The sequence below is a fragment of the Stenella coeruleoalba genome, assembly GCF_951394435.1.
Source record: "Stenella coeruleoalba genome assembly, chromosome: 20".
NCBI classification, from domain to species: Eukaryota; Metazoa; Chordata; class Mammalia; order Artiodactyla; family Delphinidae; genus Stenella; species Stenella coeruleoalba.
Window position 1 is genome coordinate 13342966 of NC_137166.1, and position 21384 is coordinate 13364349.

Here is a 21384-nt window from a genome sequence, read left to right on the forward strand (position 1 = left end):
GGGAAGCCCCACATATTACTTTAATAATTTTTTTTTTTTTAAAAAGAAAAGACAGCCTTTCACAGCTTACAGCTCACCTGGCTGTTCTGTCCTCTTCCCTAGAAGACATGGAACCAAGACAAGAAGCTGAAGCACCCCTTCGGCCCCTGGGCAGATGGCTCAATTCTGCCCGTCCCAGCCACCCTGTCCCTGCACTTTAAGTTCTTGTCTCCCTTTCCACTCCAAGGCCAAGAGGGATGCCCGCGTTCTGACAGAGCCCACCTTCAGCTGTCCCGGGCTGACGTGCAATGTGGGGCTGTCTCTCCTCTGCTGTCTTAGAAGAACCTGGAACCCCAGAGCAATCTCCCCCCTGCCCATCCCCCAGGCTGTGACACACAACTTCTAACTCCTTTCAAGTGGTGCAAAACACAGGATCAAAGCTCCCTTTTTTTGGTGAGCATCTTAAAAACAAGTGATCCAGCTTTAAACAAAAACCTGTTGGCCTTTTCTGTTGTGACGCATTGTGAGAACATTCCTATCTTGTGTGGATCACAATTCAGAATCATACCATCTAGGCGTGTGACTGTAACCTGGGCTTCCACTGGGGACACAGGGATCTGGGAGAGAGGGAGCAAAGTCTCCTCCACACGCTCTCCCAGCTTTTTTACGCTCGTTTGAACGTTCCCTGTCCATAGAGTGGCCAGCACCCCCTAGCTGGGCCCTGTGTCACAGGGGTTCCCCTACTGGCTCCCTCCTGCCCATCTCCCATTGATGGCATGATGTGGTGACAGTGTGTCCAGGATGCCTGCCCCTCCCCCCTCCCCCCCCCCCCCCCCCCACTGGTCGCTGTGCTGTACCTCATGCCTCTCTGGTTCCCTTCCCTTGAGGGACTGGAGGGTACTTTGGGCTGGGAAACCAGGAGTGGCCTGATTTGGAACTAGAGAGTGAGTCTGTGTTCTCAGCCATTTCAGTTCCAGTCTGCTTCAAGCAGAAGCCTAGAATCTTTCCTACAGCACCAACTGTGCTCTGGCCCCCGAACAGGGATTAAGATCCTGCCTCTCTTCTCCCAAATCCATTTCTTTAGAACTGCCAGTCTGCCTACCATCTGGGTACCCCTCTGATGTCTTGGTCTTTAGGGTTCAGAAATACTGTCTCCTAGAGGGGATGAGAAGTATTTTTCCCATTCATTAATAACAGTTTGCTGGGACTGCTACAGCTCCACACACAGTATTGGTCCTATTGTCACCAAAGCCACAGTCTGGATCTGCCTCTGCCATGACAGCCCTGGGGTCTGTGAGGAACAGAGCAGGAACAGAGCAGTTGGAGAGGAAGCCTTAATGGGGACGGTGTTTCTCAGCTGGTGGCTGTGGATGCCTGGATTTGGCCTAGCATCCCCCTCTTCCCCCACCCCCCAACCATTCTCAACATGAGAAAGGTTCTGCAAGGAATGTTAAAAGCCTCAGAGACATATTGCTGCCTTGGTGTTGCTATGGAGACAGCAACAGTTTCTAAGACAAAGCCCTTCCCCCTGCCTCCTGGGAAACCTGGTCTTTCTGCAGTGCTCATCCTAAGAGATGCTTAGTGAAAACTGGGCATTTTCAGTATTTTTACTCTTAGAGCTCTTCCTCCACCAAGGAGTGGGATGGAAGGATCCCCACTGTGGCATTTCCTGCCTCAAGTCTAGGGAGATAAGTCTGAAAACACGGAAGTTCAGAAGCAGAATGAGCAGCCCATGTCCGGGTCACAAATCTACCTCTAGTCCCTGCTCACGCTTCGGCTCCCTGCTCCTGTCTTCGTCTGGAATGAGTGCCCTCCCAGCCCTTCTCTGTTCCTCAACGCTGGGCACAGACGTCTGTAGAATGAATGAGCCCCTGCACAATCGAAATGCTATGAGGTAAAGGTTAAGGGATGGGAGCCCAAAGCAGGCACCGACAGCTCCTTTTTCTGCCCAGGACGCCCCTCCTCTGCGAGTCTGCCAGAGGCATCACCTGTGGCTATTAAGCAAGACACTATTTTGGGGCCCACACTCCTGGCCCAACTGCTAAAAGGGACCAGGCAGGTGAAAGGGCCTCTGGGGGAGTTTTCACAAGACATCAGCCAGGAGCCTAGTTTCAGCTCTTCGCAGAGGCATTCAGAGCTGGAAGCTGAGCGCGGGCCTCAAGCAAAGTTCAGAATGACAGTTCTGCCTCCTCATCCACCCCGACAAACACAAGCGAGAGACTTGAGCCTCCGTCACAGCACCCCTGGCAGCTGGCCGCTCCTACGCGGCCGCACAAGGCCAAGGAGGCCAGGGCCCCCTCCTGGAGGCCGGTCCTGGGTCCAGCCTTGAGCTCCCTGGGACTTACCTCATGATGAAGTTGTGCCCGTCCACATCCGGCCCGTAGCCAGAGCCCCGCAGGTTGCCCGAGTTCCCCACCACAGCACAGCGCCGGCACCGGCGGGGGTCCCGGAAACGGTAGGGGTTCTCGCCTGGTACTATCTGGAATAGCTTCTCCAGCACCTCGTTGGTGTTGTGTGACTTGAACTGAGGCTGCAACATCTGGGGAGGGGAGGGGAGCGGAGGGGAGAAGAAAGCAGGAGGGGTGTGATGGGGAGGGAACTCCCGCCTGCTCCCTCCCTGCCCTCACCCTCCAGTGTCCAACCGGCGCAGGCCTCCTCCCCGGGCTGTCATGGGGCGGAAATCCTCCCTGAGCAGTAAGGACCTTGTTCAACAATAGCGAAGTTTCCCTACTGAGACCAGACCAGGGAGGGCCCTGCTTTCGGGAGTAGCTCTAAGGTACTGGTTGGGCTCGGGGGTCAAGGTGCTATTCAACACCTTCTCCAGGGGTCTGCAGGCCTGTGCCACGAAGCAGAGAGGCCCCTGCTCTGCTGTCCTCTCGGGGCAGCTCTTAGTCTCATAGTCATTTTGAGGTGCAGTTAATGTGGAAAGCCCCGGGGAGCTTCAGGGGCTTATTCCCAAGCAGCCTGCAGGGGGCGCCTCTGGGACTCAGCCTGAAACTCCAGGCAAGATCCACAGGATATCCGGAGCCCTGAGCCCTGGGGAAAAGGCAAAGAGGCACAGATATTCTTTCAAAGTCAGAACAGCTGGAATGAAACCGGTCCCCTGCACCTCCCACCACCAGTGATGCAAGAGACCATGAAATGAGGCCAGGGCAGTACTTAAACGCCTATAGTGCCAGGCAGGTAATGTGCAGGAGTGAAGAGGCAGGTGGGGCCTACAGCCAACAGGAGCTCCCATCGAAAAGGGGTGGCTCCAACCAACTGTCGCCTTGTGGGATTGTCAGCCCAGAAGGACCAGATTTTCTGGTTTCTCAAGAGAAGCTGAAAAAACAGAGGTCCTAAATGATGGTAACTCATGCAAATAGTTTAAGAACACTGAGTGAGCTGGATTCGGCCCCTGGGCCACCATCTGTAAGGGCTTTAAAATGTTCTGTGGTCCTAGCGGCAATGCTGTGGGTTTGCGGCTAAGCAGGAGCTGCTCAGGGGACAGAATGCATGGAGGGGATGGGTGGGCCTGCTTCTCTGCCTCTTCTCTGAGCACAGGAAGGGCCCCTGAGCACAAGAACATGAACTCAGTGTGGAGAAGCAGCTTAGCCCTGAGACAAGAATTTCTAAGTTCACAGCGAAAGAGGGTGGCTGTGGGGAGCAGCAGAGAGGTGGTTCCGGGGCTTAAACAGCCCTGAGTTCCACCCCCGTGAGCAGGGGGCCTGGCCTGCCTCTCGGTCCACCGCTGCCCAGAGGCCTGTTCTGGCTCTTCGTGGCCACCACTGAGACCTATGACCAAGGCAAGCTCAGGGCACTCTCTGAACCTCGATCTTCCCTGTAAAATGAAGGGTGTGACTATGAGCAACGGGCAGGACCCTTCAAGGGCTCCAGTCTGACATGTGAAGGGCGTGTGCGGCTCCTGGTGACTCCTGCTCTGTAGACTCCCCATCCTTAGGGACTCTGAGAGTCCGGGCTGGGAAGCAGGATCTCTGAGCTGCTCTCATAAGCCTGATTGCAGGAGCTCATCCTCACAGCTGTCCTAACTGTGAGAAAAAGGGAGAGTCATCACCCTCCCCATGTGCCAGCTGGGGAAACCAGGGACCATGAGCTGCCTCCCAAGTCCCCCAGCAGGAAATGCCTGCAGTCTGCAGGCCCCCCCGGGTCAAGTACTGATGCTGCTCCACCTCTGACATGTGTGGCAACCAGATGGCCCTGGCAAAGCCTAGGGAGTGACGCTCCAGAGATGACAGGGACAAGGTGAAGGGAGCTAAAGCGGCAGCAAGGTGACAGGATCCGGAAGAATGGGGAGGCTTGGGTACACCTGTCCCCCCATCCCCTCCCCTTCACCTCCCTTAGCCCCCAGAGGAGTTGCTAATGCTTTCCTATCCCAACCCAGAAGAAAGGCTTTTCCAGCAATTGGAAGGAACCAAGTGAGTGGCATGGTGTTTCAAATTATTTTGAGCAAACATTTACAAATTAGGATACTGCCTGCATAGCAACAATCACTGGAGCTGAGCTGCTGCCTCCTTTATAAAGGGCAGGCCTTCTTCCTGTTGCCATGCTCACTTCTCGCCATCTTCTCCCTGGGGAACCTGTTTCTCCTGGCTATTTCACCTCCCTGGCCCAGCAAGGCATCTCTGGTCTATGTTTGGCCTCTACAGGCACTAGAAAATATTAGTTCTCTTTCCTTCCAGGCCACAGCTCGCTCCCCCTTCACAATCTGTGATCCTAGGAGCTGGCTCTGGTCCAGTGAACCTCACACTTTGTCAAGGCTCTGGGGGCCAGAAGATAGACAGCCCCAATCCAAGAGGGGGCTCTAAGGGTGACTCCCAAATGGCAGGACAGACCACCGGAGAGGCGGCAGCAAAGGGGAGGCAGGAAGGGCCACAGCTTTCTCACCATCCACCACCTCTGGACCTCTGGGGGCAGGTCCATGTTCTCCCGGGTCCAGACCGGGGAAATGTTGCTGTTGAAGTGGCTATCAAACCACTCAGAGGCGCCGGCGTCGCCCATGCAGCGGCGACAGGCACAGCTCTTGCCGGCGGGCCCCTCCTTGCTGAGGCGCTGAAGGCCGGTGTAGCCGGGCACCAGCTTCACCCGGTGGGTCCCGTCCAGGGCGCCCGAGTCCAGGTAGGGCAGGGTGGCCATGCTGTGGTGGGAGTAGGTGAACAGCAGTGACATGATGAACACCAGCAGGAAGGCCACGGAGAGGAACCACACCCGCAGGGAGCACTTCATGGTTCGGCGCCCCGGGGAGCTGGGGCCTCAGCCCGGCAGTCAGGCAGGTGTCACCGTGGCCACTCCTTTCCCAGCCTGCTGATGGGCCAGCCACAGCGTAGCCTGCTTGTTCTGGCACCACACGCAAAGGGCATATGGGCAAGTGCCAGGGAGGGGACAGGGGCAGAGGTCCCACACTACGCCCTCCCTCAGCGTCAGGAGAAAGCACGTCGGCAGCAGTGGCTCCCCTGTCCCTGAGCCGCCTGGCCCTGCTTATGGCTTCATTGGGTCTCTCCGTCACTAGCTGGGCCACAGAGGCTCTGCTTCTCCCAGAGCCCTGGCAAGGGGGAGGTCAGTCCATCCCAGCCCTCTAGTCCCTTGGGGTTGCTGGCTGCCAGCTGTGGGGGTCCCCCTCTTTGGCGGCTTGAAACGATCCAGTCTGGAGCATTCGGGGTCCTTGTGGCTCATGAGCAGATGCCGAGGCGGCCCCTCGTCCCCTGCAGCAGGGAAGCCCTTGAACCCCAATCATAGCAGAGAGCACGTGGGCTTCAGGCAGCCTGAATTTCATTTAAGAGTCTTCCCTCTCTCAGTTGGCCCTCAGGGCCCAACCCCTCTGCCAGGGGAGGAGAGGGAACCAAGCCCCAATCCAGAGAGAAGAAACCCAGGAAGCTCCGTGGGTTCCAGAAAACTCTTCAGAGACCAAGATCCTCCTGGCGTTAGGTTCTGCCCTTCTACTTCCCATCCGAGGCGCCAGCCCCTTCCCCCGACGGTCGCAGCCCCAACTGCAGTTGTGTAGGGGTGATCAAACTCCAGCTCCTACTCTGAGGTCCTCTGGGGCCTGGGAACAGCCGCTTCTCAGCAGGGTGTTGCTTCGAACGCCATCAGGGTCAGCCGAGCGAGTGTGAGCCGAGCTCCAGGCCAGGGCCCAGGCCTCCGTCTTGGTGCTGCTGGCCCAGGCTTGGAGGCTGCTCTGCCCATCTCCGCTCCCCTGAGGCCTCTGTCCTGCCTTGAGCTAGCAGTAATCCCCTGGCAGGTTCCCCTCACTCGTCAGGCGCCAGGCTGCCGCAGCATGACTCTGAAATTGCAGAAAGGAAAAATAATGTGCAGACAGATCGCACATGCACACGTGCTCTCCCCCAGCCCTGCCCCCAAGTCCCAGAGGGGACAGAGCTGGCAGTAGAGGAGATGCCCACTTAACTGAAGGGTGGACAAGAGAAAGGGCTCTTCCCTCTAACTGCAGAGAGCATCACTCTGCTCTCCTTAACTCGGGCCTCTAAAGACGAGATTAGCCCGCCACCCTCACTCATTAGTCAGAAGGTAAACAAGGACAGAAAGGGATTTCCCTAGAGCCACAGGGCAAGTCGCTGGAAAAGCCAGGTTTAGGAAGTTCCTATTCCAGTGACATGAGGTTAATTTCAGCAAACTTAAGAGAAAATGGCCCAGAGAAAAGATCGTAGGGGACTGCAGATATGAGCCCCTGCCCGGGCGTTCTCTACCCCTGAGAAGAGGTAGAGAAGCCCCCCCCAAAGTGAGGGGGGCGGTTGACCTGAGCCCTGGGATTTGCCCTCTCCCCTCTGTAGTGTGGGCTACAGATGAAGCATTCCTGGGTTAGCTGGCTGATTCATTGACAATCCTTCCAGCTCTGGTGTCAGCGAGAGAACCTGACCGTGTCAGGACGCTCAGCACCACCACCACTCAGCCCTCTGGACAGTTGCCTTCCTCTGCAGGTTACCAAATAAATGCCATGGGCTACTGACAGCCTGAGACCCTGTGCTGCCCTGGGCAAGAGCAGGGAGAAGAGGCAGCAGGGAGCTTTGGAGATCCACCCTAAGGAAAGGAGCCTGAATCCATGCCATGTGCTAGGGAGCCAGGGTGAGAGTCAGGGACAAAGCTGAGAGTGGAGCCCCCGGGCCCTGGCTCCATGTCATGGGGAGCACTTAATCCTAGAGGCCTGCGTGTCCCCACCAGCTCCTCTCCAAGTCCAGCCAGCCCTGGCTCTGACCCGGCCCCTGGGCCTCACAGCTGCACTCGGAAAGCTCCAGCTCCAGCCAGCTCCTCCGGCAACTCTGGCTGCTGCCTGTGCAGCACCAGCTGCACAGTAGGCATCTCAGGCTCTATGTTCAAGAACCTCTGCCGCCCCCTCCATTTATGGCAGCTCCAAATTCTGGGGCCAAGCCAAACCACAAAGCCATCAGGGAACAGAACTAACACGTTCCAATAAGGAGACATTATTCTGGGTGGGGAAACAATGCTCACAGACGTGAAGGAACTTGCCTAGTCACAACCTCCTGAGTGTAGCTGAGATTTGAGTCCAGGTCTATCCAGTTCCAAAGCCTGTGACTGGCCGGGGCGTAGAAAGAAGCCCATGGGTTCCTTCAACTACCCAGAGGCTCCAGGGTAAGAGGCAAAGAGACACAGAAGCCGGCTTCCCAGGGTCAAGAGTGAAGCTTCGTCCGCGGGCCTCACCGGGGCCCCCAGCTCTAACCCACAGACCCAGTGGCACTGGTCCAGTGTGCTCCTTCCAAAGGTTCTACTGCACCCTTTGGCATGCGGGACTCCATGCACAGCCTTTGGTGGCGCTGTCTGTAAATAGAAGCCAGGTCACTGTCTCTTCTAGGCCTCCCTTTGCTCATATCCATGACCAACATCTAAGGAAAAGAACTCCGTTTTGCAGGGTCTTGCTCCCAGCATCCTGTGACCTGAGGAGAGCCAGCCATGAGGCAAGCGGCCCAGGAGGTGGTGACTTTCCAGGCTGAGCAAGGGATGCTGCGAGGGGCCTGGCTGGGGAGACCTGGTTTCTGGTGCGTGGCCCACTGTGGCCCCCGAAGGCGGACTTGGGCAGAAACCGGCACAGGAGGCTCTGAAGGAAACATCTCTCACGTTGGGGAAGGCTGTAACTCCTTGCAGTCTCAACAAAGGGAGCATCTGACGTAACCGGCTGCCTTGTCAGGGGAGGAAAAGCCCCAGTTTCGTCACTGTGTTTGGGAAGAGCAGAGAGGGTCTTCCCAAACAAGGGTCACCGGCAAAAGCCTTTGCTCTGGAAATCCCAAGGCTGGGCTGCTTCTGGGAACGTGTGCTGAGGGCAACTGAGGGCACAGGGCAGAACGCAGCAAGAACGGTCAGAGGCCCCAGACATGCACCCCGAATCCCAGAAGTCACCTGGTTAAGAGCTTTTATGCACGTCATTTGCTCTGGGGTACTCCCCGTGCCCTCCAGTTGCCAATGCCTAATTCTCATTTCTCCCTTTCACAGCTGCTCTATCTTTCACTTTAAGCCCATGCAAACCCCGATGTAAAAGAGTCGGGGGAAGGGCACACATTTGGGCATCAGCTCCCACCTCCGGTGCCCACAGAGGGAAGTAGGCCAGTCTTCCAGGGCCACCTGGCTGGTGCTGGCTTATTTATTCATTCGACAGATACTTAATGGGCCGGCGCAGGGCTGGGGGCGCTAGTGTGGGACAGTAAACACATGTCCTGTCCTAATGGAGCTTCTGGTCTAGCGGCAAATACAAAGGCAAGGCACAGGGGATTACAAAGTGCCATGACAGGGAAGTTACAGGGTGCTGTGAGAGGGAACAGAGTACACAAGGAGGAAACAGCCTGACCTGTGAAATACATGGCAAGAGGGGCTTCCCTGGTGGCGCAGTGGTTAAGAATCCGCCTGCCCATGCAGGGGACACGGGTTCGATCCCTGGTCCGGGAAGATCACACATGCTGCGGAGCAACTACGCCCGTGCGCCGCAACTACTGAGCCTGTGTTCTAGAGCCCGCGAGCCACAACTACTGAAGCCTGCGCGCTTAGAGCCCATGCTCCGCAACAAGAGAAGCCACTGCAATGAGAAGCCTGCGCGCCGCAACAAAGAGTAGCTCCTGCTCGCTGCAACTAGAGAAAGCCCGCACGCAGCAACGAAGACCCAACGCAGCCAAAATAAATTAATTAATTAAAAAAAAAAAAAAAAAAAAAAACCATGGCAAGAAGGCCAGCAAAACTGGGGAGGGTGTCGGAGAGGTAGGCACGAGGGGCCCGGACACAGAGGCCTTTGAAGGGATTAGGATTTATTATTAATCTGATGGGAGGGTTTTGGGGAGGGATGTGTCATGACCTGATTTATATTTTAAAATGGACCCTTGGAGCAAATTTTTTAAAACTAACAGTACTAAGAGTTTAGAGAGGATGCAGAGTATCAAGAACACTCACTCACCATTGGTGAGAAAATAAATTGGTACAATGCTTGGGAGGCTAATTTGGCATTACTTAAAAAATATGGACATAAGTATATCCCAGCAGTATTTCTTTTTAAAGAAAAATTAAAAAACATCTTTCTCACAGAAGAAGATGGAACACTGGGGACACAATGAGAGATTAGAAAGTTCCCCCATTTGTCCTGAGCTAATTTATTTTGTGATGTCCCATGTGAGAAGACATCCTCAGAAAATGTAGTCCTCCTAGTTTGGGTGGGAATGAATGGTTTCTCAGCCAAAGGTTGAATATTTAGAATCAATGAATTATAAAGCTGGTGAGTTCAGCCTGCTTGTCCTATTAAGCAGATTTAAAGCTTAAGTTGAACCCTGACAACTAGTTGAATACACTGTTTCATTTTCCCCCAAAATCGTGCTGCTACTTGGGACAATCTGTTTTTCTCATTGAGGTTTAATTCACATATAATAGGATGCAGAAGTCTTTCAATGTAGAGCATGATGCATGTTTACCCATGTGTGTGAGCACCCAGTATAAAATACAGAGAATTTCCACCACCACCCCACAACCCCGGAAGTTCCCTTGTGCTCCTTCCCGGTCATCGTTCACTGCTATACTACTTTGCTGAGTCCGGTCACCATAGATTAGGTTTACTTGTTCTTGAACTTCATATAAACACTCCTGCCTGGCTGGCTTCTTTTGCTCAGCACAATGTTTTGGAGATTCGTCCATGTTGTGTGTATCAGTAGTTTATTCTTTTCCACGTTTGGACAGTTGAGTTGTTTTTCGTTTTTGGTTGTTATGAGTAAAACTGCCCTGACCTTTCTGTACAACTCACCTTGTGGACACATACTCTCATTTCTCTGGGGTAAATACCTGGGAGTGGAATTACAGGACCATAGGGTACATACACCAGTATGTTTAACTTTACCAGAAATTATCAAATAGTTGTCCAAAGTGGCTGTAGCATTTTATGTTTCCACCAGTAACATAGGAGAGTGCCATTTGTTCCATGTCCTGGATATCTGCTATCTTTTTAATTTTAAGCATCCTGGTGGGTATGTAGTAAACTCTAGTATTTCTACAAGCAGATACACGTGAACATGTGTACCAAGAGACATATGAGAACGCTCAAGGCAGCACTGCGTAATAGCTGAAAACTGCAAACTCAAATGTCCATCAGAATAGGATGGATAAATCGTGGTCCATTCATGTAATACAGTAAAAATGAATGAACTCCAGTTTCAGACATAAACAGGAATGAATACGACCAAAAAACTATTATGTTGAACAAAAAGGATAAGTCAGGGATGAATACTTACAGTATGAGTTCATGAAAAGTTCAAAAGTATGCAAAGCTAAGCAAGAAGTTGTTTTAAGGCCTCTATACACATAGATGATAAAACAACAGATAAAATCAGGGGAACACTGTAAAATCCAGGAAATTCCCCTGGACGGGAAGAAGGTAGATGAGACAAGAAGAAGGGTCTATAGGAGCTTCAGAAGTACTGGGGAATGTATTACTCCTTAATCCAGATAGTAGAAACAGAGTATTTAAAATTTTTATTCTTTAAGGAATTTTTTTTGTGTGTGTGGTACGCGGGCCTGTCACTGTTGTGGCCTCTCCCATTGCGGAGCACAGGCTCCGGACGCACAGGCTCAGTGGCCACGGCTCACAGGCCCAGCCGCTCCGGGGCATGTGGGATCTTCCCGGACCGGGGCACGAACCCGTGTCCCCTGCATCGGCAGGTGGACTCTCAACCACTGCGCCACCAGGGAAGCCCGGTCTTTAAGGAATTTATATGATATATACTATTCTGAATGTGTGATGCATTTCATTATAAATTCTAATTTTTTTTTTTTTTTTAGGTTAAAACATTTTTTGCTAAGGGACTACTCTGGCTGCTGTGTAACACTAGCAGGGGACCACAGAGAAGCTACTTCATGTATTCTGAAGGGTTTAACTGATGGGTGAGATGGAGGGTGGTGGGTAGGAGAGGAAGACTGAACCCGGGGCACAGGGCCTTGTGGCCCGAGCAACCTGGTGTGTGTGTGTGGGGTGCCATTCTTTCATACAGAAAAGTCAGGAAAGAAATGGGTTTGGGTAAGAAAAAAAAAAACAAGAGTTCTGTTTACAACAGGTTAAATTTGAGATGCCCTTTAAATGTCCAGGTGGAAATGGCAATAGGCAGCAGGACACAGATGTCTGAAGCTCATGGATGAGGTCAGAGCTGGAGGGATACATCCGAGAGTCATCAGAGCACAGTTCATTCTTAAAACTACAGGACCAGAAGAAATTATTGATGGAAGGCCTGGCATAGATAAGAGAAGGCTGTCAGCAGTAACCTTCACAATGGCTGATCCAGAGGTTTGGAGGGGGTGAACACCTGACTGGATGAGAAGTGGCCAACAGGCAGGTGAAAAGGTGCTCAGCACCATGAGTTATCAGGGAAATACATATCAAAACCATAATCAGACACCACATCCCGCTCACTAGGATGGCTATAATCAAAAAGACAGATAATAACAACTATTAGTGAAGATATGGAGAAACTGTAACTCTCGTACATTGCTGGTGAGAATGTGACATGGTGCAGCTACTTTGGAAAACAGTCTGGCAGTTAAAAGGTTAAACAAAGAGTTACCGTATGACTCAGCAATTCTAATCCTAGGTCTATACCCAAGAGAAAGGAAAATATATATCCACATAAAAACACGTACACAAACGATTATAGGAGCATTATTCATATCAGCTCCAAAGTGGAAAGAACTCAAAGTTCCATCAACTGATGAATAAACAAAATGTCAAATATCCATACAATGGAATCTTATTCAGCCATAAAAAGGAAGCACTGAGACGTGCTACATGGATGAACCTTGAAAACATGGTGCTAAGTGAAAGAAGCCAGACACAAAAGACTACATATGATGTGATTCCATTTATATGAAATATCCAGAATAGGCAAATCCGTAAAGTAGGTTAGTGATTGCCTAGGGCTGGGGGTTGGAGGAGATGGGAGCAACTGAGAATGGGTATGGCGTTTCCTTCTGGGATGATGAAATGTTCTAAAATTGTTTGTGGTCTCATTGCATCACCATGTGACTAGACTAAAACCAACTCACTTGTACACTTGAAATGGCCGAACCGTATGGTATGTGAGTTATATCTCAATAAAAGTGTTACTAAATAAAGGGAATGAGATAAAATAGAATGGGAGATATTACTGAATGTTTGTATACTGGTGGGGATGGTTCAGTAGAGGGAGAAGTTAACGCTGCAGGTAAAAGGATAATTAAGAAGCAGAGTCCTTGGGACTTCCCTGGTGGCGCAGTGGTTAAGAATCCACCTGCCAATGCAGGGGACACGGGTTCGAGCCCTGGTCTGGGAGGATCCCACATGCCGTGGAGCAGCTAAGCCTGTGTGCCACAGCTACTGAGCCTGTGCTCTAGAGCCCGCGAGCCACAACTACTGAGCCCGTGTGCCGCAACTACTGAAGCCCACGAGCCTAGAGCCCGTGCTCTGCAACAAGAGAAGCCACCACAATGAGAAGCCTGTGCATCGCAAGGAACAGCAGCCCCCGCTCGCCGCAACTATAGAAAGCCACAACTAGAGAAAGCACAGCAACAAAGACCCAACGCAGCCAAAATAAATAAATAGATAAATAAAAAACAAACAGCAGCAGAGTTCCTGAGCAGCAAGAACGGGGCAGAGGGTGGGGGGAGCCAGTGCCCGCATGGAAAGGGTTGACCTGCCTAGCAGGAGGTGAAGCAGAGAATGGGCACAGGCACAGGGAGGGATGCATCTTTATTGCTGGGGTTGGAGATTTACAGAGATCAGATGTGAAACAGTCCTCTAAGAGAGGAGAGTAACGAGGTAAATTTAGTGGGAGGCAAGGCAATACTAGTGTCTTCTGAGAGGTTTGTGGTTACAAATTTAGCAAATTCGGTGAGACCACTTAACAATAAATACCCCCTGAATGGCTGGCCGAGCTCAAAATGCTGAGGCTGAACAGAGGAACTGGAGAGCAGAATCCAGAAGGTCAGGGGCAGCCTTGGAGAACGGATGGTCTTCCCTAGAGCCTTCTACCAATCAGGGGATGCATGCTTGAACAACTATGCTAATACAAGGAAACAAGGGAAACCGAAGGAGGCCCTGGCCAGCCTGCAGGTGGAAGAAAGGAAAAGCAGGCATATGGGATTGAGCAGCAAAGCTTGCCCCAAAGGAGAATGGATGGAACTGGGTTTTGGAGGCTAGCATGGTTTTAGAACCAGTCTCTGGTCAGTTCCCAGGAGACAACCCATCAAATTAACCTAATGAAGCACAGGATATAGCACAGCCTCAGACCAGCGCAGCTGAACACAATCTTCTTGGCAGGCAGAGAAAAGAAACGTCAAAATAAAGAGCAGAGGATGGGGGAAGGGAGACTGCTTGAATCTGGAGGGGGTGGAAAGAAAGAAAAAAATCCCAGCACAAGACGCTGATAAAGCACCCTCTTTCCTCCCACTGACACAAAGCCTAAGGATGTGTCCCAGAGCCTCAATGTAAAGGCATCAAACCACAGATTGTACCCACATTGCATGGTGTTTTATGAGTTTCTAAGCATTTGCAGGCATAGCCTCTCATTTGGTATTCACAAAAGTCCCAAGACAGCTCAAACAGGTCAGCCAGGCGATAAGTGACAGAGCTTTAATATCATTCCAGGTCTGACGGCTCCAAGGCCAGTGCTCCTTCCAAAAGCTCCCACTGCCTTCCAGAGAGGCTTTTCCCACTAACTGGGGCACAACCGTCAAAGGGTTCCCTGTGTCCCAGAACCTTGCCAACCTAGTAACCCAGCAAACTCCCTGCTTGCTGGTGTGGCAACAGCCGACACCAGCAGAAGATGCCCTGGGGTGTCAGTCATTATCTGGAAGAAGAGACCTGACAGCCCCTCCCTCACACTCAACTGAAGCCCAGAGAGCCACATCCTTGATGTGTCTGAGAACTGGTTGCTTCACCTCTGCATGCTTGGCTGACTGAAGTCAGCACATTGCAACATGCTGGCACCACCCTCTGGCACATACCCCTCAGTTATCCTAGTGACTCAGGCCTCCTCGCTCCCCAGTTACAACCCCTCTGGCAGTGTCTTCCTGCAGGACACCCCACTTTGCCTTGATGTCGAGTCTGAGATCTCAGCTCCAGAACTTCTGAAGCTGTCCTGAGTTGGCAGCCAGGAAACCAGAAAGCAAGAGCTAACATTTCTTCCAGCCTATGATCATCACTCTGGCTAACTTTCAAATAAGTCCCAGCGAAATAAACCATCAGTCTTCATTGCAAGCGGATCGATGTTGCACCCTAAGAAACAGGCTCTAAGGGGAGGAATGCTGGGCTCTAAGGCACGGGGAGAGGGTGGGACAGGGGGACAGCTGGGATGTGGGGTCCCAGCTTTGCACCACACCTGCCCCTTAAAGGAGTCCCAGTGTGATTTGTTGGTGTTGGGTGCGGGGGAGGCGTCCAGGAATTTGTTATACATATCTACAGTAGGCAGGGAGCGATCCAGAAAAACAATACCGACCGTCTCAGTAGCAAGGCAAAGCCAGACAGAAACTGTTGAGGAGAGGCAGGGAGATGGGGCGAGGAATAAATAGAAAGTTATTTAAAGAACAGAACCGGGCTTCCCTGGCGGCACGGTGGTTGGGAGTCCGCCTGCCGATGCGGGGGACACAGGTTCGTGCCCCGGTCTGGGAGGGTCCCGCATGCCGCAGAGCGGCTGGGCTCGTGGGCCGTGGCCGCTGAGCCTGCGCGTCCGGAGCCTGTGCTCCGCAGCGGGACAGGCCACGGCTGTGAGAGGCCCGCGTACCGCAAAAAAAGAAAAAAAAAAGAAAAAAGAACAGAACCACCTGTATGATGAAGGCCAGAGCGGTTCCTGTTAAGCCCCTGTGTCCACTGACCAGTCTCTCCAGGGTCCAGACCACTTCTTATTTGCATTTTATCCAGTCTGGTAGATTTTTTCCTCTTTAACACATGAGTATAACCCTTTACCCTTAGGTATTTGGACTCATGTTACTACCTTTGTTTTCTCTTCACTAGTTTTCCTTTAGTTCTTTTTTCTTTTCCTGACTTGTTGGACTGACACACTACCCCTACTCCCACCACTTTTTTTCCTCCTGGCTTGGAAATTATATTCCTCTTCTTTTAGTGGTTATCTTAAATTGTTAGCATATATACATTGTCCTAATGAGGTCTACCGTTTTCAGCAGTACTATTCTGTTTAACAAGGCAAAAACCTGATGTGATTTAACAATGAAATTCCCTTCCTTACTTTACCTTATTCTTCCTTGATAATGTGGTGAACAATTTTAGTTTTCCTTTTGTAAAATTAAAAAACAAACTAGACACTGGATTTCTGTTTGTGTGTTTTGCTATCTGTGGCAGACACTGTTGTTGGTTGCCTACCAGCAGCCACTCCCCCTTCTTTCCTGCCAACAGAATCCTGATTTTGCTCAGGTAGCAAAGAACCCAGTCCCAGGAGATGAGGCAAGCCTGGTCAAATCCAACCACAGTTGGCTGTTCCCTTTTACCAGGAATTGGTGTAAGAACGAACCAGCTCGGGCCAATGAGACATAAGGAGATGTCTGCTGGGGGCTTCTTGGACAGATTCTCCTTCCCAAAAAAGAGGCACATTAGAAAGCTTCCTTTCTCTTAGCATCTCCCTGCCTTCCTGCTTGGGAAGCTATAGGGTGATGATAGGTTACCTAGAGCAGCAGCAGCCACCTCACAACCATGAGAAGAAAGATCTTATACCCTTAAGATGGCACAGCAGAACAACGGAATAATCCAGGGTTCTTCATGTCAATATTAGACCACTGCCCCAACCCTGGCACTCCCTACCTCCACACTTCCCATTATAAGCTAATTAAATCTTTTCTAGAGTTTAAGTCACTTTGAGTGACTTAAGCATCCAGATATACTGTCTATAGTTAAATTTACCAACATACTATTTCAATTTCTGCACTCAGTGCTGGTGCTAGCAACCTCCTCCTTCCCCCGAGATTTCTTCTTACTGAAGTATACCTTTAGCAGTTCTTTTAGCCAGGATCTATAGATAAAACTGTCTTAGCATATCCAAAAATATCTTTATTTCACCTCATTCTTGAATGATAACTGGATATAGAATTCTAGTTTCCCTAAGATAGTCCTCTATCATATCTGGCATCTAATGTTGATGAAATATTGTCTGTCGGTCTCGTTGTTGTTTCTCTGAATTCTGTTATTTCTCTGGTAGTTTTAAATATTTTCCCTTTATTCTTTTCTTTTCTTTTGGCTGCGCCACGCAGCATATAGGATCTTAGTTCCCTGACCAGGGATCAAACCCGTGCCCCCTGCAGTGGAAGCACAGAGTCCTAACCACTGGACCACCAGGGAATTCCCATATTTTCCCTTTATTCTTATCTGCAGTTTCCCTATATCTAGGTATTTATTTTGTTTGGTATTCGTGCTGTTTCTTCAATTCTGGAATTCTCAGCCATTATCACTTCAAATATTTTTTTGCCATTTCCTTGACTCATATCTGGAATTCCTACTAGACTTGTGCTAAAGCCTGTCACGTGTCCTCCATGTCTGTGCTGCATTCTAGATTAATTCCTCAGCATTAGCTTCCAATTCATGAGTTCTATATGTCCAGGCTACAGCTATCCATTGTTTCAAATTCTAATTACACTATTTTTTGCTGCTAGAATTTTTAATTTAAAATTTTCATATTCACATATTCTTGTTTCTTTTACAACTTCCCTTTCTTTTCTTTAATGAATCTCCTGTTTCCCTAATCTCTTTGAGGATCCTTAACCTATTTCTATTAAAGATATTTTCTGATTACTCTGTTATTTTCATTTCTTCTGGGGTAACTTTTTCTTTGCTTTTGTTCTTTCTTCATATTAGTTTTCCTCACATGTTTCTGAATATATAAGCTCATCCCTCCCCTATCTGGGGGTTTTCACCTTTGCCTCCCCAGGTCCTTTGGGTCTCCTGGTCTAGAATCATATCTTGTAGTACCAGCTCAGCTTAGGTCCAGGCTCTAATGTTCTGTCCCTGTAGGTAAGCATCTTCATGATAAGCCATAGCCCCAGGGAATGGGTGACAGCAACTGTTTTCCCAGCCCCTGGGTTCGAGCAGTGGACCAGCTCTAATTCCATGCTTTGTGTTGAGCACTCCATAGCTCTGTTACCCCAGATTTCTAGCCACTTCTGCCTGCATCCAGTCTCAGAGACCAGGAGGCCTGCAGCTTCTGCCCTGCTCTCCCCTGTGTGTTCTTGCTCTATTTCTCATCACAGGGATGTTTATTTTGTGTGGGGAGGGAGGGGGAATACATGACTATGTTTTCAGCATTTTTTCTTTTATTTATTATTTATTTAGATGTTGGGGCAAGCGGGGGCCACTCTTCATCGCAGTGCGCGGGCCTCTCACTGTCACGGCCTCTCTTGTTGCGGAGCACAGGCTCCAGACGCGCAGGCTCAGTAGTTGTGGCTCATGGGCCTAGTTGCTCCGAGGCATGTGGGATCTTCCCGGACCAGGGCTCGAACCCGTGTCCCTTGCATTAGCAGGCAGATTCTCAACCACTGCGCCACAAGGGAAGCCCCATTTTGTCTTTTTATGTATTACTGCCATGTGTTTAGAGTATAAATTTACAGTGCCATCTTGACTGGATGAGTTGGATTAAACTATTTGTACCAAGGAACTGGGAATCCCTGCCAATACCAGTCTCCTGAGAAGGTATATCAAACCATCTCTAACGAGATTCACAGAACTCCAGCCAATACACTGGGCGAAGTCGACTGAGACAGCCTGGGGTAAGCTGATCAAAAGTTCCAATTAAAACTGCTCTCCCATCCCCACCCCATCTTCATTCCAGTCCACCATGGGATGGAGGCAGGGGCGGGCAGACACGCAAATAGGATCTTTCAGATGTGGTCTGACCAGGCCTTCACTGAGGAAGGCCAGCCCTGCCTTCAGCCCCTCTTCCACACCACTTGAGCATTTCCCAGTGTTGCACCTGGCTGGGGAAACATGCATACTGGCCACATGGACACTCTTGATAAAAGGTCCATCTGACTCTCTTCAAGTCCCCAGCCCACCTGCAGCAGGCCCAGCCTTTAGTTTCAATTACATCAGAACAGCAGTGAACTCAGGAGCCACATTCGAGTCCAGGCTATCACCAGGCAGCTAGCCACTTTTTCTTTCCAGGCCAAGGTTCTTGGACCATCAGAGGAAGGCTATCCCACCTCCAGCCTCTTCCTCTCTGATTATCTCCTGCTTGTTCCTGCTGACCACCACTTTGACTTCCAAGCCATCACAATCAGCTTTCTTGGCTCAGACCCTTCCTTGCTTGTTTCTTTCAGCTGCTAATGGATTCTGAAGGTTCAGCCCTCAGTCCTTTTTCTCCTTTGCCTCTCTACGGTGCCCCATCCCCCTCCAAATCAAGAGCCTGCCCTTCTACCCTAGATTCTAGATTATATTCTCCATTGCCTCTTTAGCCATGTGGCATTTCGGACTTAACAAACTCATCACCTTCCTGCGTTCAAAAGCTTATGAGATGGAGATGCAGCTCTCTCAGTCATGGGGCCAAGGTCAGGCTCCTTCACACAGCATCGAGAGATCCCCAAACCAGGCCACCCTCCGAAGCCTCATCTCTCACCGTGTCCTACCCTCCAGGGGTTATGAGCTAATTTGGACCACAGGCCAAATCTGGCCCATATTTATTAATATCCTACACGAAACCTAAAAAGACACAGACAGGGCTTCCCTGGTGGCACAGTGGTTGAGAGTCTGCCTGCCAATGCAGGGGACACGGGTTCGTGCCTTGGCCCAGGAAGATCCCACATGCCGCGAAGCGGCTGGGCTCGTGAGCCATGGCCACTGAGCCTACGCGTCCGGAGGCTGGGCTCCGCAGCGGGAGAGGCCACAACAGTGAGAGGCCCACGTACCGCAAAAAAAAAAAAAAAAAAAAAAAGACACAGACATGTTTGTCTCCTTCACTTAAGCTCTAAGTGTACAGACACCATGTTATTTAATTCACTATCTAGCATTGGCCTTCATATAGCAGGCATCAAAAAATATTTGTCCATGGGGGGGAGGGATAATTTAGGAAGTTGGGATTAACATATACACACTACTATATATAAAACAGATAATCAACAAGGACCTACTGTATAGCACAGGGAACTCTACTCAATACTACGTGATAATATGGGAAAAGAATCTGAAAAAGAATAGATACATGTATATGTATAACGGAATCACTTTGCTCTATACCTGAAACTAACACAGCACTGTAAATCAACTACACTCCAATATAAAATAAAAATTTAAAAAAATTTTGTCCAACTGAATATCACCTCTCTACATAACCCCAGGGTTATAAGAAGCAGAAGAGGGGAGTTCCCTGTGGTCCACTGGTTAGGATTTGGAGCGTTCACTGCCGTGGCCCAGGCTCAATCCCTGGTTGGGGAACTGAGATCCCTCAAGCCGCACGGCATGGCCAAAATAAAAAATACATATAAATTTTAAAAAGTAAACAGTAATAAAAAATAAGCAGAAGAAATAAATGGTAATGAAAAAATGTTTTGAAGCCACTTTCAGAAATCACTGTATAAATATGCAGATGGAAGTGGTCATTATAATCAGCCCCCACTCTTTCAGCTTTGACATTCTAGAAGTGAAAGCTTTCTCTGACTTCTCGTGGACCACCAAGAAACACGAGGCCTCAGGTACAAACCAGGTTTCACAAATCGGAGGCAAGGAGAAGAGTGAGTGTGCAAAAGCTAGAGAAGCTGCCGGGACAGTGGGAACAGTTGAAGTGGACTGCTCCTAAGCTTCTGTCAGCAGAGACACACCAGGGCTGCCAGGGACAGTACTCTCTCTGGTGGCTCCCCTAAGCACCGCAGGCTGCTGGCTAAGTCCTCCTTAGCTAGGACTTGTCAGATCTCACAACCATCCACCGCAGCTCAAAGTCCCTTTCCAGTCAAGCTTCCCGAAATGAAGGAGGCACCTAGAAACACTTGGCTTCACATTTTGGCTTTGCCGCTTGTCAGCTATCAACCATTTAGCCCCTCTGATCCATGCCCTGATCTGTAAAATGGGAGTACCATCTACTTTGGAGGGTTTCTGGAAGGACAAGAGCCAGAAAGCTCCCAGCCTCAGTGCCTGTGCTCCTGGGGTGGGCAGGTGGAGGGCCACGGTTTGGTTAGTCCCAGACCCAGCCTGGCCAGCTTTCTGGGCTGCAGGCCCGTGACCCCGAATAGGCAACACAGGTTCCTCAGTACTCTCAGCCCCACGCCAGCCCCGGATTCCCCAGGCCAGCACCGCCAGGGTCTTGCTCCAGAGCTTCCTTCCCTGCCTAACCACAGGCACTGCCTGCCCACCCCATCGATCCCCACTGTGGCAGCTTCCAGGGAGGTGGAGTGGGCAGCGTAGACCTGAAGGCTCAGAGCCAGCTCTGCCCCAATGACCCCCACCCCCAGGCTGCACAGCGAGCAGTGCTGTGTCCATCCTGTGGCAGAGCTTGTGGGTCACGGAGCCTGTCTCACCTGTTCCCTGGCTTCGTCACACTACACAGAACAGAGGCCTGCCCTGAGCTGGTTCTAAACAGTTCACTGAGGTCCATCCCACACTTGGCCACCTCTGTGACCCTCTAGACACAAGTTGGCAGCAAGATTCTAGAAGAGACACACAGCATCTCACACGCGTTTCATTCTACAGATAACGCACCCGGGAGAACTTTTCAACCGAGATTTTTAAAAGCCTTAGTCTTTGGTGTCATTTTTTTAAGTTTTCAAACTGTAAGTATTGGGCTTTGTATTTTGATGAAAACTCAAAATAGTGGCATTTGGGGCCTGTGACCAGTAATCAGACCAAACTTGTAACCGACCATGGATCTGAATAAACCTGTTCTTGGTCCTGAAAAAAAAAAAGATTCTAGAAGAGACAGTTTATAAGGGGGTTCCTCTACAGGGCTGAAAGCCTCTGACATTAAC

General features: G+C 50.6%; 1 protein-coding gene across 5 annotated transcripts in view; it reads right to left on the bottom strand.

The window, feature by feature from the left end:
* The window catches only part of ST3GAL2 (ST3 beta-galactoside alpha-2,3-sialyltransferase 2), a 68956-nt gene that overhangs the window by 30319 nt on the left and 17253 nt on the right, over positions 1-21384 (bottom strand). For all 5 annotated transcript variants that reach the window (XR_013825369.1, XR_013825370.1, XR_013825371.1 and 2 more), the window contains exons 2-3: positions 4864-6256; positions 2325-2518 (exon numbers count right to left, since the gene is read on the bottom strand). Coding sequence is in view for 2 of the 5 variants with exons in the window: in XM_079908459.1 (XP_079764585.1) it covers positions 2325-2518; positions 4864-5202 (533 nt within the window). In the remaining 3 variants the exon portion in view is untranslated. The remainder of the gene's footprint in view (positions 1-2324; positions 2519-4863; positions 6257-21384) is intronic.